At 50.2% G+C, this 18,851-nt stretch overlaps 1 protein-coding gene across 1 annotated transcript in view; it reads left to right on the top strand.

Moving 5' to 3' along the window:
• Positions 1 to 12,790, top strand: part of MAP2K6 (mitogen-activated protein kinase kinase 6) — a 51,298-nt gene extending 38,508 nt beyond the window's left edge. Inside the window, exon 12 of the mRNA XM_014259459.2 lies at positions 2,063 to 12,790. Coding sequence (XP_014114934.1) covers positions 2,063 to 2,140 — 78 coding nt within the window. The 3' untranslated portion in view covers positions 2,141 to 12,790. The remainder of the gene's footprint in view (positions 1 to 2,062) is intronic.
• Positions 12,791 to 18,851: the final 6,061 nt, after the last annotated feature.

The following is an 18,851-nucleotide window of genomic DNA, read 5'->3' as shown; positions in this document are numbered from 1 at the left end:
TGCCAGGTTTAAGGTGATTTTTACCTGCAAGTCATGCTGGAAATCCACAACCCTGAGTGCAAGCAGTGAATAATTCCCATGGCATTTGGTGCTGGACCCTGTAATGCAATTCAACTATAAATAGATCTGATTGACACACAGCTTGCCCCCAGACTGGTTTCAAACAAAGGGAGGCTTGAGTTTTACAGCTTTTTTTTCTTAATTTTTTTTTGAGGGGTATATTATTTGATAAATCCATCTGTATATTTTAAGCAAATTTCTGAACTTTGGCAAATGGCCTTTTATCAAAAAAGGTTCACCGAAGCAGCTCCGTCTGCTGCAGCATTAATACCCATTGGCAAGGGAGTGCATTTCTATTGAATTAGGTTCTTGGATCACCCCTGCAGAGTATCTCAGTGCTGTGGCATTTTATGGCTGACATGGATGTTGTGAGGTCCTGTGGTTGAGGGTTGCTGTTTTGTTGAGGTTTTTTCCTCCCTCTTACAGCATTAAGTTGCGGTGCTGGATTGGATTTGTCATTTAGACCAAGACTGCTCCCTTGCTTTCCTGTGGGATTGAGGTTTCTCATGGAAAATGTGACTCTGTGCTATCTTGAGCAGCAGGAAAGCTGATAGGAGTGCTTAATTTCATTTAAAAACCCACTTCCCCAGGTGAAGTGGAGCGTGAAACTACTGCAGGAGCGGTGGTCTGCACATCCCGCCTGGCACAGCCTTGGCTTCCCTGGGGCACAGGCTGGAGGGCATTGCTGCCACCCCTGGCACATTTTTGGATGTGTCCAGGCTGTGGTAGCTGTGCTTTGGGTGTCACTTCAGTGGGATGTGAAAGCTGGGACAATAACAAAAAACAAAGCTGGGGTAGTAACGGGACATTGGGGTCACCTCTCTGAGTTACCCACACTTCAGTTCCTGTCAGTGTCTGACCTAGGGAGACCTAAAGTTTTGCCTGGATCTTTGCCTCAACCCACTCCAGCCCTGTTTCCCACATAATTGTGCTTCCTCTTCCTTACTGGTGTGTCTTTGGATTGCTTCCCAGCCACTCAGAGCTGCCTCATCTTATTCCCTGGGTGACTTTCCACTCAAGCCCACCTTGAAAAATCTCTTTTCTTTGCTCTTCTTCTCCTTCCACTTGGCCACTGCCATGAAAGATCATTGAAACAGCCAGTGCTCAGGGACTGAGGTGAGGGGCAGCTTGGAAAAAACCCTGGAAACCCCAAATTGTCTTTAAAAATCTGACTCGAAACGCGAGGGCTGGGAATGAAACCCTGGTACAGAGCAGAGATCACTGTGAGCCCTGCAGGGCCCTGGCTGCCTCTTGGTTCTCACTGACGCCCTCCATACAAATAAACCCGATTATCTGCCAGGATAGTGGGTGTCAAACTGGGTTTTGGGGGTTTTCAGGTGGGATCTCAGCTCAGTGTGTTGCTGAACCAACCAAAGGGAATTGCTGGTCCTGGCAGAGAGGGGCTTTGGTTGCTCTCAGTGGGGTTTGGTTGTGTTTTTTCTCCTTCCCTGTATTTTTCCATTGGTGCAAGGTTTTCTGGCAGGCTGTCTCCCCACGTGGGTCAGGATGAAGTGGTTAAACACACAAGTGGGGATGGTTTTCCAGTCAGGATGGCTTTCCTGTGTGGTGTTTGGGGTGAAGGAGCCGCTCCTGCTGCGAGGAGGGGCAGTTCAGGGAAGAAATGAGACTCAGGAGTCACCAGAGGGTAAACACACAGATAAAGCTGAGGGAAAAGCACTGCAGTCAGCAAGGTTTTCCCTGCTCTGGTTGGAGTGTGGTCTGGAGGGTGTTTGGGGCAGATGGAGAGGGTTTTCTAAGCCTTCCCCTTTCCTCCAGAGCTGCCCAGCTCAGCCCTCCTCTCCAGGGCAGGGTTTAGGTGGAATCCGTGGCAATTTCACGGAGCACCCTTGTGCTCCCCGACTTGCCTCAGCTGTAAAAGCCCAATATTATGATGCTAAGGAGAAAACCTTCTTCACTGTCTAGAGGATTGTCTGAAAAGCGTTTTGCTCAGCATGGTGATTAATAAACTTGGCTGTTTTTTTTTCTCTCTTTGCTTTCCCAGCTACATCCTTTCTTCACCCTGCACGAATCCAAAGAGACAGACGTCGCCTCTTTTGTCAAGCTCATCCTGGGAGACTGAGAACTGGACTTGTAAAAGAATTGCCCTTCTGTGGACTGGTGGGTGCAGGGGAGGGGCACGTGGCAGGACTTGTCATGGAAGCACCAACAGAAAGTCGCCGTGTTTTGTTTCGTTTTGTTTTTATTCTGAGAAACCCCCGCCTCGCCCGAGTTTTTTTAAAGGGTTCTTTGGTATCCATAGTGACATAGAACGAGCTGGTTAGTGGAATGAATTTTAATAAGGTTGGTAACCTTAAAACAAAAACAAAACAACAACAACAAAAAAAATCTTTTTTGAAAGAGTGATTTACATATTTAATGACAGTCGAAGTTCCTCTTCCTAACTTGCTCCTCATCCCCCTTCCCTTCCCCTTGAACCAGAATTTGCTTTGTCATGGTAATAGGTGCTATGGTAGTCATGAAGTTGTATGTAGATTTATATTTTGTCCCTTCCATTATTTTAATATTTATGTTAAGTGCTTGATGGAATAGATTTCTGTTTTATATGAGGATGAGTGCGTGGTGATGATGATGATGATGATGATGATGATGATGATGCAAAATGAGGCCGCAGCAAGCAGCACTTGTAGGGCTCGCTGGGGAAAAGGTGTCCGAGGAGAGGAGAGAGGAGAAGTGTCTCTGTTGTGGAATGTAGGTGATGTGCATCATAAAAGGAACGGATAAGCAAGCCTTGCTGCTCGAGCTGTGTCAGGGAGGGAGGCCCCGGTGTCCCCTGTGGTCACCTCCTCTCCCGACACCGCGCTCCGAGTCCGGCCGGCGCTTCCAGCCCTGCCCCACCGCCCTGCTCTGCTGGAGAGGGCAGGCTGGGAGCTCTGGGAATTGCTGGGACAATGTCTGGGACAAAAGGCCCAGAGGGAAGGAGTTGTCAGAGAAGTTGCACAAAGAAGAGGAGGAGCAGTCCTGGTCGGTGCCCAGCAGCGTTGCAGTGCCCGGGGCTCCCTTGGGCTGGGGATGAGCTGCTCTGGGGCTCGGGGGGAGCTCCTCTCTCGGATGAGCCGGGATCACAGGATGCACAGCACCCCTCAGGGGTGGGATGGATTAGCAGTGGGTTCTGGGCTCCATCCCTCCGTGCTTGCCCGGGGATTGCAGCGCTCCCAGGAGCCCGTGCTGGCCTGGGCGTTGGGCTGTGCCCAGCCCCAGCTGGGATGCTGCAGGCAGCCGGGAGCGCTGGGCTCTGCCTGGGGAACCACGCAGGGACACCACAGCCCGCCCTGACCAGGAGCTCCCTGCTGCTGGCCTCGGGGACGAGCTGCGAGCCAGGGACAGGAGAAGGTGGGAGAGGAGCTGGAGAGCGTTGTGCCCTCGGGTCAGTCACTGTCTGGAGCAGGGGGCGCTGGGAGTGTTGGCTCCACGTTAACGCTGGTTTGAGCCATGCCTGCCCAGCTGCCTGGCCTGGGGCTCCTTCCCCCAGCCCTGGAACGAGGCCTGCACGAGTGCCTCGTGCCCCTGCATGCGCTTCCATCCCCACCCCTCGCTTGGGCACAGCCCCTGGGAGCCAGAAACACACGCTGCTCTGCAGGGCTGAACCTTGCAGGGTGTCACTGTTACTGTGCAGGGTGTCACTGAACCTTGCTCTGCAGGGCTGAACCTTGCAGGGTGTCACTGAACCTTGCAGGGTGTCACTGAACCTTGCAGGGTGTCACTGACCCTGCTCTGCAGGGCTGAACCTTTGCAGGGTGTCACTCATCCTGAGCAGGGTGTCACTGACCCTGTGCAGGGTGTCACTGACCCTGAGCAGGGTGTCATTGCCAGGTTAGCAGCTCCAGGCTCTGCTGGTGCAGGTTGGAACAGTCTGAGGGGATTTTGGGAATCCCTTGGAAGGGCTGAAGAGGAGGGCAGTGTTCAGAGCAGGGGCTCTGGGGTGCTGGGGACACGCCAACACTTCCAAGAGGCGCACAAAGACACCGCCAGTGCCTGGGCTGTCACTGTCCCTGCCACCACAGGGGTGGCTGTGAGCCTGGGGTGGTGCAGCCCTGCCCTGGGGCTGGCAGTGACAGAGACAGGGGAGCATTTATCGGGATTTATGGATCCTTGTGCCCTCAGCTGCAGAGCAGGGGGCTCACAGAGGGCTTGCAGGAATCAGGGTGCCATTCACGGGTGGTGCAGGCTTTGGGGAGCAGGTTCCCCTTGCTCAGCCCTGCCCCAGGAGCCCGCCCAGCCCTCGGGAAAGGATAAGCTCCACACCCCGCTCCGTGCCGAGGGGAACCTTTCAGGTTACATTTCATGGCAGATGAAACACGAGGATGTTTTATTTCACAGTGTAATTTTAAGAGGCCTCGCATGGCTCATGATCTGCCCTCTCATATTCCGTGGTGTGTGTGTGTGTTTTCTCTCTCTCACTTTCTCAGAGTCACAGAGCTGTTTTGATTGATTGTCCTCAGCTGCAGCTGAAAGTCCAGCCAGCCAGTTTATAGACTTGGTTCCAGCATCAATTCTCACTTTGAAAAACATGACATTTAAAACCACCCTTTGGTTTTCCTACATATGGATCTGATGCTTTTGTTAAAGATTGTTTTTGCTGCTTTTCCCCTGCAATATAAGTCTCGTTTGGACACCGCATCTCCTTGACCTCAGAGCACCTTCATTTCAGTGCCATTGTAATTGACAGGTTGAATTTATGAGATACTGTCAAAGCTCAGTATTTATAGCAGATATTAATGTCACCAGCGTTTTCCAATAGAGAATTAATGGCAGTGTTTTCTGCAGCTGGTAACCCTCTGAAAGGATTCCTCCGTGCCTCCACACAGGGCTTGCTTTTATGCTTTCTGCTCTAATCCTTTTGTTTTAATGACATTACAATAGGGCACGCAACAAATCACTTCCCTTCCCTGCTCCTTCTCCGTGACTCTGTTCCTTTCAAAGTCGTTTGCGTCAGCCCAGGGTAAGTGTGGAGCTGTGTGAGGGTGAGGAAAGTGCTGTGAGATGCACAGGGCTCTGGCCCTGCATCCCTCCACAAAGCTTGGCCTGACCCAGGAGTTCCTGAGAGAGAAGCCTGAGCTTGGTGGCTTCAGCTCAGGGAGGAGAGCCAGGGACTCCTGTGTGCCTCAGAGCCCTGCTGGGCTGCAGGATGAGAGTCAGGCTCTTCTCTCTGCTGTTTAATGTGACCTCTGTGAAGATGAAAAGCCTTTGGTTGCTGCTCAGATCTTTGCTTGGCCAGAGCACAAGCACAGGGACAGACACAAGCTCTGGGACGTGAAACCTTTCCTGGCAGCCTGGCCCCCTGGGCAGCCCAGGTGTTGAGGTTTAGGGATGTTCTTCACAAAGGTTTTCTGTGTTCACACAGCTCATTTGGGCTTGGGATTGCCCCAGACTGAAATTTTTAGAGAAGCAGGTCTTGAAAGAACCTCAAAGGCAGGGAGCAGAGGGAGAGCAGAGCTGTGGGAGCTCAGCACTGAGCTGTGAGCTGGACCAGCTGTGGAGAGGGCCTCTCCAGCCTGCCACAGGTTACCAGCAGGCACAGCCCATCCCCAGGAGTGCCCAGGTGTGTGTCCATCCTCCTCTTCCCACCTCCTGCAATCTCCAGAGTGCTGCAGGCCTTGCCACTGCTGGAGCTCTGAAGTGTCACTGGCAGGAAAGGTGTTTTTTGGGTCCCCAAGAGCCCTTTGCACCCTTAAATCTGGCAGAGTAGTTGGAGGGCATTTTCTGGTTACTGTTTGAAACCCCAGGTTCATGCTGCTGCACTGGGTGCAATGCCCATCTTCCCTGGAGTTCTTCCAGGTGCACAGACCTTGACACAGGTATCTCTGTACTGTATTTCTCTGGTTTCCCCTGGCTTTTGTTGAGTTTACTGGTGACAAAGAGGCAACTCTGACTTGTTAAAGTTAAAAAAAGTTAAAACTTCATTTCTGGAGGCAGTTGGTGGGTCCCTACTTGGAAAAATCTCTAAAAAAAAATCTCAATTCATCTCCCTGTAGCTGAGCAGGTGCTGCTGCACCTTTTTCTGCTGGGAAGGCTCAGCAGGGATTTCTCCATGCCTGCTGCCAGCCAGGGGTGTACCTGCACGTTTCCCTTCTTCCCTGCATGTTCTGGAAGAGGAAATCCTGCTTGATCAACACAGCATTGCTTCAGTGGCTGCTCTGGTGTGGTTCAGACAAGGTTCCCACCAAGCTCCCGTGTTTAATAAATCTGTTTTATTCAAAACAACCCCCAAACTCCTCTCTCAGAAAAACCAGCCAAGATGCTCCTTTTTTTTTTATTTCCCCTTCCATCTTGTTCCTGTTAGAGGAACCCTGGGAGCCCGTCTTGGTGCTTTCACTCTTTCACATGCCAAAGATCCCACGTAGTTATGCTCCTGCCAAACCAATTCTTGTAGTCCTGCCTCTAAAACCATCCATTTCCCTGCTCCTTGGGGTTCCTTTTGTTGCTGTTGCTTTTTCATTGAATTTCCTCGTGTTTATTGACATGTCTATTGTTGAGCTTCCTGGACACATGCAGCTCTCTTTTTTGGGATACAGGGAAAGACAAATAGTTGCCTTCACTTGTGTGCCCCTGCTGTTGGGGAAATACTGTCAGTGGTGTGATTCCTACAGATGGGATGGGTCTCATGTCGAGCTGGGCTCATGGAGGGTGTAAACTGGCACTGCTCCATTGGCTTGGCTGGAACAAGGCCAGTTTTGTCCAGCTGAGAATCTGTCCTTAGATTTTAACTGTCTAAACAGTTACTACACACTAATAAAGATTAATGATGGTAAATCCCCAGGGATTAGACATAAAATGGCAAGTTTTGCTCATTAATCTTTATTGCCATGTTATGGTTGTTGCTGTTAGAGCCTCTCTCTGCTCTGGACGTGCACAGAGGAGGGGGCTGAGCCTGGGGAGATGAAGGCTGGACAGAACACACAGAACACACCAGATGTCCACATGTTTTACACTCTGTGTCTTCCCCCCAGGTTCCTTTATTCCTTGAAAGCCCTTTAACCAGCAGCAGAGGATGGATCCCAGAGCTTCGCCTGCTCCTCTGGCCTCTGCCTGGGCTGTAAAACCCAGATTGTTTCTGGTGAGAAGGGATCAGATCTCCTCATTAATATTTCAGCTCAGCCTTTGCTGGAGCAGATGGAGAATGTCAAATTTGCCCTGTGCTCTGCAGAGCTGGGAGATTCGCCCTGGAGGAGTGGTAGCTCTGTTGGAGGCTGAAAGGACTCTGCTCCTTCACATAACCCCACTCCATAAAAACAGTGGCTTTTGTTAATGAATGGGGGCAGAAAAAGCTGCATCTCAGTTTTGAGGTGTTTGCAGATGAATAAACACAGCCAGGAGCTCTGGTGGAGCCAAGTGCTGCAGGCACAAAGGTCCATTGCTGGAGAAATGAAAGGGACTCTGAGAGTGCAGTGAACTTTAAGGGTGGGTTTAATGGCAGTTAAAACAAAATGAGTCCTGTGATGGGCAGCTGGTGTCAGTGCACTCTGCCAGGGAGGGTCTGGAGCAGCAGGAGAGGCAGGACACAGCCACAGGTCCATCGAGGGCACAGCCTGAGAGCAGCCTGGCTGCCCCTTCCCTCCCCACATCTTCCTTCAGGCCCAGATTGATGGGCAGTGGGTCCCAGGTTGCCACTGGGAATCTGAATCCAAATCCAGGGAGCAAAATCTAAAACCAAAAAGGAAAATATTTTTCCACAGGGAAAAACCTGCAAGTGGCCCAGGGCACGCTGCTGCTGCATGGCCTGAAAGGACGGGAAAAGCCTGGGAGAGACCTCTGTAGCTGAGAGAGAAGAGGGGAAACTTTTAAGGTCTCTAAGCAGCTTCATGCTGTAATTACCCAATTTTCAGGCCACCAGGAGGAGGGAGTTCACCAGGGAGCAGCTGGGGCTGCAGGATGGTTGTGGTGTGGCTCCCTCAGAGCATCCCTGGGATGCTGGAGAGCTCTTGGCCTCCCTGGACACCTGACAGGGAGAGGCACCTTCATCTTTCTGTTCCCATGTCTGGGATTTCACCGGCCCCAGCGGGAAGGGGCCTCAGCTGTCCATGGAGTGGAGAAGGAGCTGCCTGTCCTCTCCAGTTCCCTCTCCCTGATCCCACAGCTGGGAGCTGGCCAAGCAGCCACCCTGCAGGGCTCAGCCCCAGCGGGAGCTTGTCAGGTTTGCTGCCATTCCGCTAGAACTCCCTTTGGGAACGCTGGGCAGCTCTGGAGCTGCAGCAGCCCCGCTCTGAGGCGCCTCAGCAGCCAGGATGGGCCACAAGCCCTTCCTCGAGAGGCTCCTGGTTTTTAGAGGCCGGGGCGAGCGTCCAGCGGCCGCGAGGTTCTGCGGGGACAAGCCGGGAAAAGCTTGGAAGCGCCTGAAGCGCGCTGGAAGTAGAGATGGAAATCTCAAAAGATCAGACGTCTTTCGGCGATTTCCAAAGCTATCTGGTTTTAGCCAGACCTGAAATCCTTTCCTAGAAGTTTTATTTCAGGGTATTTTGATCTGTTACTTTCACTTTTGGGCTTAGCTAAATCCAGGAAACTCGGAGCGGTGTAATTTTTGAATAAAGACTAAACACACCCCGGGTATTCCTGAGCTGATCAGGAAAGCTGCTGCTTGGTTTATCTTCCAGGAATAATTCAGGCCAGATCAGGCTTTAATTCAGTCTGGTTTTGCCCCTAGATAATGATTGTTTTTGAGGAAATAAAAAGAGCAGACCAGGATCTTTCCAAAAGGCTGTGACCTGACACACCAAACCATTCCAGGAGATGGATGGAGATAAATGCTCCAGTGAGAGGGGCCAATGTCTGGAGGCTGCAACAGCAGCCTGGACTATCTGTGGCCTCCAAAAACTCACACAGACACAGGAATTGTGGGATGGAGGTGTTGGATTCTGCCATTTCTTGGGATTTTTCCCTTTAGGAGAGAGCATTCAGCCATCTCAGAGTGTCCCAGAACACCCAAAAGCCTTCAGCATTTTTATATTGGTTTTTCTTTTCAGGACGGATACTGTGAAAAGTCAGGAAGGGCCAGCTGTCCTTGATTTGCACAGGCAGGGTGAAGAAATGTGGCTTTGGTGCCTGATAAAAGCCAAGAAAAGGTGTGTTTAAAGATAAATCCCAGTCTCTGTCAGAGCTGCTGAGCCAGGATCAAATATTCCCAAATCCAGGTACAGCTGCAGAGCTCTCCATCCACATTTAGCCCAAATTTCATCACAAATCCTGCATAAACACCTACAGCGTGGACTGTGCCTTCTGGGGGGCTTCTGGCAGATTTGGGGCTCAAAATCCAATATTCCCCAACCCAGGATTTGGCTCTGAATATTCCCTTTAAAATCCATGTGTAAAGTGAATTTCCAGGGCTCGGCTGCTGTTTTTATTTTGGTGAATGGAGTGGTTTGTGCTTGGTGAGAGCTGTCCCTGTGCCAGGGGCTGCTGGAAATCATCACAACATCCAAAATAGCTGGAATTCTGCATTTTTTAAATAGGAATACAACAAGGGGAAGCTGCTAAATGTAGCTCCTTGTAAGCTGGAAATGTGTTGGAGTAAAATTTGTCATTTCTTGTAGAGAAAAAACAAAACAAAACGAAACAACTCTCCAAAATTGTCCAAAATCTTCAATTTAAGGAATTACAGTTTTATTGGCAAAGATCCACGTTCAGAAATCCCATCAATAGATGGGATTTTTAGACTTTCTGTCTTAAGGTGTGAAATCTGCTTTTTCTCAAGATGGTGGGAAATCTGTAATAAGGATATTTCTAAATAATTCTGGCTAGGGAAAAAAAAAAACCCCAAACACCTCAAAAAAATGGAAAAGCACCGAGATCCCAGTGTTCTCTGGTGTTGAAGAGGGCACATGGACATGTTAGGAAGGAGAAGACTTTTCAACCTGCTGTAATGCAAGTCCTTATTTTACTTCATTTTTAGGGTTTTTTTTTTACAGCAACATCACTTGGTTTCTTAACTGGGAAAGTCTCTGCTTTTCCATCCCCGTGGAAAGCTGATTATTCTTTCTCATATTCTTATTTATTATTTATCCCTTTCTGGTACTATCCAAGAGGTGCTGAAGATATCTCCCAGCCTGCCCTCGAGCCATGTGGGATCCCTGTGGTAGCTCCTAACAGCTGGGATGGCAGTAGACAGCTAATTATGATTTTAAATTATATTTATAGCAACTTAGATTATTATTTTTTTGTTTTTTAGTGTCTTGGTTTGCATTAGAATTAGGGACGGGGATAAGGAATCTTGTTTTAAAATATTCTAATTTTTTTTTTTGGAGTTTTGGGGGCTTCTGAAGAAACCTGCTCACTTTTAGGTTTTTAGTAGGGAAGCACGAGGTGGGTTTCAGTTGTTCCTTTGAGAGGGGATTGAGTAGCACCAGGGTTCAGTTTAGCTGGTAGAATGCTCTGTCAAATCATTAAAATCGATTAAATCAATCAATAAAATCAGCTGAACTCTGAGAAAACAGCCACTTTCCACCTGAAAATTCAAATCTGGTTGGTGACAAATTTGGTTCGTCCCAGGCTCGTGCCAGGCTTTTCTCTGTCAAACCTGGAGTTTGCTGGAGCCCTGGGTGGTGAGGACTGGCCAAGGCAGGGCTGGGGACAGCCAAGTGTCACCTCTGGGGCTGGAGGACACCTGTCCTGCAGAAATAACGGAGCAATTCACGAGCTCTGGGGGATGCTGAGGGGAATCCCTCAAGTGTGGGAGAGAATCAGGGCTTTGGGGCTCAAAACCCATCAGGTTTTGTTCTTTTTATTCCCTTTCTGCCCTTGGAAAGGTGCTTCAGAAGCCTCCCCAGCCTTTCTGATAAAGAATAACAGAACCAGAGAACCACAGAGTCACGGAGGGTGGAAAAACCTTTAAAATCATCGAGTCCAACCAAAAACTCAGCGCTGCCAAGGCCACCACTAACCCGTGTCCCCGAGTGCCACATGCACACATTTTCAGCCCTTCCAGGGAGGGTGACTCAAGCCCTTCCCTGGGCAGCCTGGGTGCTGTGGTGCAGCTGTTTTCAGACAGCTCACACCACTTTTCTGGTTTGTTTTCTTTCCCCAGCGTATAAGAAACGCTGGGTAGCAGAATGTGGAATTGATTAGAAGTTCATAAAGCAGGGACCTCAGAAGGATGTGGGTATAAATGCTTTTCAGGCATCCGAGGTGAACTTTAAATGGAGCTTTGGCCCTCATTTGCTTTCTGCTTTTCAAAAACCATTTATGAGAAAGTGGAGCTGTCAAAGCCATGCATGAACTTTGCCTTCTTGCAAATAACTTGTCTCAAAGTAAATTGTCCAAATGCACAAGAAACTTGTCTCTAAGTAAATCCAGTAGCTCTACAGAGCTGGAATTGTGTGCATTGGAGGGTGTGAGAGGTGTGTGCGTGTGTGTGTGTGTGAGCACGTGTTGTGCTTGGGGAGGTGCAGGGAGTAACTCAGCCATTTTGAGATTTAAAAAAAAAACACAATGCAAGTGCTTTTAAAAAAAAAAAATAAAAAAAAATAAAAAGGCAGCGTAAAATATTTATTTCTTGGCAGAAGTACATCAGACCACATCTCCCATCCTTCTTTTAATTGCTTGGTGTTTGTTTGTGTTGTGTCAGGCTTTGCTGGTTTCCTCGGCAGGGCTGCGCGCCGCCCGTCACCTCGCACAACCCCGCTCCGAGCCAGGGCACGGGGCAGCTCCAGCTCCTCAGGAGAGCCCTGGGGTGCAGGCAGTGCAGCAGAGGCCAAGGTGCTGTTGGGTTAAAGGCAGTGGAGAGTGGGGGATTTTCAATTTTTAGCCTTGTCGAGGGAACTCTTTCCATGTGAGAATCCAACCCGCCGCGCCCTGAGGCAGCAGCACCCCGAGTCCCAGCCTTGGGGAGGGTGGGTTGGCCAGACAGGGCAGCTCAGAGGGTGTCACTGAAAAGGAAAGAGGTGCTGGAGTGAGTGTGAGGCAGCACTGGGTGCTGGTCAGTGCCTGTGGGCTTTGCCCAGGGTTTGGACGCTCCAGCTCCGGCGCCCAGCCAGGTGCAGACACTTCATCAGTCAGAGAGTGCCGAGCTCACCTGGCTGCCCACCTGCACATCCCCTCCACCTGCAACACCTCCTGTGTTGTCTTCACCCATCTCAGTGCTGTTCCTCGTGCTCTGGAGATGAGCAGGAGCAGCAGAGGGACAGTAGGGCCGTGTGTGTAACGTTTGAGGGGCTTTTACTCCATGTTGTTTTAAAGAGATGCTTTTAGGATCCATGCTGAACTGGTATTATTTAACCTTCACTGCCACAGATTCTTTCTCCCCACCCTCTTCACTTCATACAGATTGGCAAAACACATTTGACTTGAAAAGAAAACACCCCCAAACCCTGCTGATGGGATAAGTTACTCCTCTTTACTGTGCTTTGATTTGATTTCTCAGGATACCCAGAGGTTTTTCACTGCTGCTGAGAGGGGACAGTACACCTTTTTGGAGACTTCAACCACTGTAACAGTTTTCCAGATGTGTGTGTGCGTGTGTGTGTGTGTAAGCCAGCACTGTGCGTGCGTGTGTTCTGCTGAATATCGTGTGCATCTCTGAAATGCTTCAAACAACTGCCTGGAAGTCAAAAACCAACCACCTCTTTCCAGTCATATGTTTGCCGTGACTTTTCATAACCACACTTGAAACTAGTGGTCTTGGATGGAAATATTCAAAGAGCAGGGCATCTTTATAGCAATGGTATGTCAGTCGAATTACGGAAAATGTACACAAAGATAAATAAATGAAATTTAAAAGTAACATTCTCTCGGCCTACCTGCGTTTCCCTCAGTGCTACCGGTTGTGTCGGGGCACGCTTTGGGCTGCTTTTGCCGTTCCTATGGGAGGTTTTTGGGGATCATCTTACTCCCAACAGCTTTTGGTACATTACTGAAAGCCCAGGAATGCTCAAGCTGCTCGACAGGGATAATTGTCAGCCCTGCTGCCGCTGGTTTCCCTTTCCCTGCTCGGGCTGGCGGGAGCAGGCGCAGCCACATCCCGTCCAGCCCACATCAAAGGCACGGCCCGGAGGGACGGCAGCAGCGGCTTCCTGCCCCCAGCCCTCCCAAAAAACAGCTCTTGCAGGGTCCAAGGGGACACAGTCCCATGGCCAGCTCCGGGTCCTGGGCTGGGTCAGAGCCCAGCACCTCGCGGGGATGTGGCCCAAGGGGTTGGGTGCAGCTGCTGGGCTGCAGAACAGATGTGGGGCTTTGCTGGTTGCCCAGGTCCTGCATCCCGGGTTCCCCTGCCAGCCCCATCACTGTCACCTGCCTTTCTTTAAAGGGTGACTCTCAGGCCGTGCCTTTGTCCTGCTGCAAGGCCAGTGTTCACCCTGAATTATTGTCTGAGCCAAAGCGCTTCGCTGGAGTAAAGTGTGCTGGGCTGGTCGTGCTGAAACGTGAATCGCTGCTTCCCTCCTCCTCGTGTAAATAAAATTATCCTTCCATTTATGTTAGAAGTGTAGAAAACAATATCCCAGCTCCCTCTGCTGATCCTGCAGTCCCAGTGAAGGTGAGATGGCTGCAGAGCTGACGTGCTGCACAGTGAGCTCCAGAGAAACAGCCTGCTTAATAAAACAGCTCTGAGGGACGCAGGTTTCACACCGTGAGCTTTGTCATGCAGTTATTTGGGTTGGTGAGATGGCAGATCCTGTTCCCTCTGCCTCCCCTGCCTGTTTCATAGATGAAATTGGGAAGTAATTCCTGCACTGTCACAACTAATGCCACATGGAAGCGAGGGAGAGAACGGGAGAAGTTGTGGTGTGAGGAAAATCAGTGTTTATCACCTGGAAGAAGCACAGAGGCCTGGGCTGAATGCTTTGGGATTGCAGCAGGAATATTACCCAGCAGTGGGAATGCTGGTGATGCAGAGATTGCCATAAAAATGTCTGAAGGGAAGAGTTGCAAGAGGCACAGACCCATTTCTGCGAATCCTGAACAGCTGCTGAAGTTCTCCCTGTGCTGCATGTGCATGTGTGTTCTGTTTAAAAGGAAGAAATTAAGAGCCATACTTTTATTTTATCAAATCAAATTACCCTTGTATGCTCCGAATATTTATTCATCAGTGCTTTTTTTTTTTTTTATTAGGGCTTTATCTCTCTGTAATCAATTCCAAATACTAACCTATTTTTATCGCTGTAATGCAGCAGTAATTTATAAGATGTAGACGGAACGCACACGAGATGCCAAAAGCAATTTTATGGAGCCTCTTTTGTTGTCATCTACAATGCATCAGCTCTTGCCTTCAGCCTCCCATCAATTTTAAAAGCCCCAAGATGAAAAAAAAAATAAAAATTAAAAGGAGCAAGTACAGCGAAGCAGCTGCCAGGGCCTGGAATAGTCTGAAATCCGTGTGCACCTTTGGGATGGGGCTTGATTGAACACGGCAGAATAATGAAAACCGTGCTGAGCTTTGTAATGCAATTATCTGGGTTGAAAATGACAGATCCTGTTTCCTCTGCCTCCCCTGCCTGCTCCATGTATGAAATTGTGAGGTGATTCCTGCGTTATCCCAACTAACACCACAGGGAAGTGAGGAAAGGAACGGGGAAGGTTGAGGTGTGAGGAAGAGGGGAAGTTGGGGTCCCTGGGGCTGAACAGAACTGCCCTTCTTCATCTTCTCTTTTCTCCTCTCCTTTGGGAGCCCTCCTGTAAGGGCAGTAATGCTGGCTTCCAGAGTGGAAATACGCCAGCCAAGCATTCCAGAATCCCCATCCCAATATCCCAGTTCTCACAGCAACCAGCTGCCTTTGAGCAGCTTCCAGCAAGCTCTCGTGTCCCTGAGGGGCACCTGCAACAGGAGCACCCATGGGTGTGTTCATGGGTGAGGTTCTCCAAGGATTTCCTGTCAAGATCTTGCCCATCAGACATCACTGCTGCTCTCCCAGATTTTCACACTTTTGGTCCCAGGTCTGGCTCTCTGGTGCTGGAGGTGCTTGGAGCGATGGTGAAATCAATGTAATCGTGATTAGACAGGTGGGAATGGCCTCAGGCTCAGAGTAGGGTCAGATTGGGAAGGAACTGTTTGAGGGTGGGGAGGCACAGCTGGGGCTGCCCCTGGATCCCTGCCAGTGCCCAAGGCCAGGCTGGACAGGGCTTGGAGCAGCCTGGGACAGGGGAAGGTGTCCCTGCACTGGATGATCTTTAAGGTCCCTCCCACCCAAACCATTCTGTGAGCTTATAAATCTACAAAGATCCTGCAGCGTTTTTGAAGCATGCACTGCACCTAGAGGTGATGCAGTTTATTGATGTTAAAGACACAGATGTTTAATTCTGTTTCATTTACTTGCTGAATCCCACTAACAGACAATTGGAAGCACCTTCAGACTAAAAGCACATCCCATTTAATACCCAGTGATTACTTTTAAGGCTTGCATATAAATAGGTGTCTTTCAATAGGCTTCTACTAACCACAGGGACTGAAAATAAATGGAGGAACCTTTCAGAACACTGACAAATTATTGATGGCAAACATTACCGAGGCACCTTTGTTGTCTGCCTACCCCTTTCATATTGGAGGGCGTTTGGGAAATAACAATCGAGGCAGCCCCTCCTGGAGGAATCATTACTAAAGCATTTCGCATGCAGATTACTTCAGGCCTCAGCACCGCGACTGCTGGGTCAGGAGAGGAGGGCCAAGATTTGCTGATTGAGATCAGATGGCTGGTGGCGAGAAGGAATCTAGATGACTTAACTGGAGGGATTAGACTCAAGTCTTTTGGCTTCCACTTGGCCGTTTTATAAACGGCGCAGGCGGGCGGCGTTCCCCTCGGCGTGTGCGCGGGGCGGCTCGGGGCACCAGCCAGTCCCTCAGCGCTGGCAGGGCAGCTCTGCTGGGTGAGAAAGGCAAAGGCACTGCAAGTGCAAGCTAAAATTAGCCCCAGAGCTCCAGCCCTCGCACCTCCAGCCCTCGCACCTCCAGCCCGCAGCGCTCTCCAGCCTCGCCAGCACCACCGTGGTTTGGTGGGTGATGCCATGGGGCCCAGCTGGTGCTCCCAGAGCTGCAGCCAGTGCTCCCAGAGCTCCAGCTGGTGCTCCCAGAGCTCCAGCCAGTGCTCCCAGAGCTCCAGCCAGTGCTCCCAGAGCTCCAGCCGCTATTCCAGAGCTCCAGCCGCTATTCCAGAGCTCCAGCCAGTGCTCCCAGAGCTCCAGCCGGTGTTCCCAGAGCTCCAGCCGGTGTTCCCAGAGCTCCAGCCGGTGTTCCCAGAGCTCCAGCCCTGCCTCCCTGCCCTCCCCAGGGTCTCTGAGGTACCCAAACACAAGCAGTGTCCCCACAGCTGGCACTCGGGAGTGTTTTGTTATCAGCAGTTCCTGTTTGAAGCCTCACCCATTGGATGTATCCCCACGGGAGCAGAAGGAGCTTTCTCCTTTCTCTCAGAGCCTAACTTTTAATTTTACAAGGCTGATTGAAACCAAGAGTGGAAATAAAAAGTCAGAGCTGCTCTGTTTTCCTTCCCCTCCCTTCCATTATCTTCTTTCTTTTCCATCCATCCTCATTTTACATGCCTCTTGGATTGTGTCCCCCTGGTTTCCCAGTTATTTATTGACCCAGACCTAATTCCTTATTTCCAGAAATGTGTCATGAATCCTGCCATTGAATCATTTGCTTTCTGCTTTCCAGGCTCACCCCTTTGACCGTGTTTTCCTGTGAAAGATAAGGATATAAGGCTTGTGGAGTAATCTCAGCAGGATGCCTGGGTTTCATTCATGGATTTGTTGCCACTGGCTCATTACAGAAAATTAGGAGAGTTATTTCACCTTTCAGTGCCTCACCTCAGTGTCACCATCTGTAAAACAAGGCTCATAATTGTTATCTCTTCCTCGCAGGAGAACTGGGGAGCTTCACTAATGACCATCTGCTAAATGCTCTCAGAGCCTCACATGAACATTTCTACTGAAGTGCAAATTATTATTAGAAACCAGGGATTGTTACTGGATTGATATCAAATCGTTGTCGACAGCTTCTCTGCAGGGAAAACTTAGGCACAGCCAACAAGAACAAGCTGCATGTTTTGAAGTTGTGCAGTTGATTATGTTGGCTTTCATCTTCTGGTAAGAGGATCCTCTGCCATCTGAACTCTCTGATCTCTGGGAACACAATTCATCCAATCAATCTGCAGGAAAATAAACCTCCGCAGACAAAAACATTAAGTATCCACCTGAGATCAGATGAAGATGGAAGATGTTAATTAATTCCCAGCCCTTAACTCTTGCACAGCCGGCGCTTCCCTGGCCCAGCAGGCAGTGCTGGAGGGGAGCACTGGACACATCCATGGCCCATCCCAGGCTTGCAGAGTCTCCTGGGCTCACTTTTAATTGGAAACATGCAAACATTTAACGATGAAATTGGTGCCACTGGAGGCTCCTATGGACAGTCTGGGGGTCACGTGCTGCTCTCGTGGTCGCACTCGGAGATTCCAGGTGCCAGCACAGATTCCAGATGTGGCTCCTTCCCAGCTGTGCTGGTTTAACCCCAGCCCCAGCAGCTCGGCCCCACAGAGAACCAGAGAGAGAACCAGAGGGGCAAAAGTGAGAAAACTCACAAGCTGAGAAAAGACAGATTAATAATTAAAGCAAAAGCCACACATGCAAGCAAAGCAGAACAAGGAATTCATTCCACACTTCCCGTGGCAGGCAGGGGCTCAGCCATCCCTGGGACAGCAGGGCTGCATCACACACAACAGCGAGGACAAAGGCCATCACTCCAAATGTCCTCCCCTTCCTCCTTATTTCCCCCTTGTCATGGTTTTAAAGCATTAGCTAAAAAAATCACTAGAAAACTTACTCATTTCTTGCTGTGAGATATGGATTAGAAGAGCAAAACAGGCTTTAAACTTAAAAGGAATAAAGAAATTAATAAGTTTTCTAGTGATTTTTTTTAGCTAACGCTTTAAAAAGCTAATGCTTTATCTCCTGAGCTTGGAGGGCCTGGGATGTCCCTGGGGTCAGCTGGCCTGGCTGTGTCCCTTCCCAGCTCCTTGTGCCCCCCCAGCCTCGTCACTGGAGGGGTGAGGAGCAGAAAAAGCCTTGACTGTGCAAGCACAGCTCAGCAACAACAAAAACATCCCCAGGTTACCAACCCTGTGTTCAGGACAAAGCCAAAACACAGCTCACAGTGGCTACTGGGAAGAAAACCAGCTCCATCCCAGTCAGCACCAGTCCCCCAAGGAGCCGTCCTGGGCTGGAGGACATCCCTGCACCCCTCCTGAGCCTGACCCAGCGAGTTCCCTCCTCTCTCAGCCCCAGTGCTGGCAGCTGATGGGTTTAGCTGAACCTGGAGCTGACATTCAGGACCTACAGAACCCCTGGGACCCCTCTGGGGTGTGCCCATGTGCCCGGGAAGCTCCACTGGAAATACCCCAGGGAACCTCTGTCTAACAGAGTGGCCTCCCACCCTTCTCGTGCCTGGCCTCATCTGCGGTGCTTTCCCGGAGCTGGGGATGGGGAGGGAGGATGGCTGGAGGCTACAACCCATTATGGGGCATTCACCAGGGACAAAGATCCCTGCTGACAACAGAAATGGGGCTGGGGGCAATTACCGGGGCCAGGCTGAGAGCAGCGGAGAGCTCAGCCCTGCTGTGACACCAAAAGTGACAATTTACAGCTGGAGAGGTTTAGGAACAGCCCCGAGCCTTCCCCCACTGACACCATTATGTGCCATTAGGGTCACTGTCTTATTTTTGCAGGGTTTAAGTAGAAAAATATGGTTTAATGATGCTGCTGCAGTCCAAAATCATCATTGGTGCTACACTCACACAAGCAAAGCAACACGGAGGGGAAAATGGGGGATTTTTTGGGACCTGCCAGGGATAAATCAGCATGGA

This window comes from Pseudopodoces humilis, chromosome 21, assembly GCF_049639895.1.
Source record: "Pseudopodoces humilis isolate 2021_Gansu_Grassland_sample_001 chromosome 21, ASM4963989v1, whole genome shotgun sequence".
In the NCBI taxonomy this organism is placed as follows: Eukaryota; Metazoa; Chordata; class Aves; order Passeriformes; family Paridae; genus Pseudopodoces; species Pseudopodoces humilis.
The sequence above is the reverse complement of the archived record's forward strand: the minus strand, read 5'-3'. Positions and strand labels throughout refer to the sequence as shown.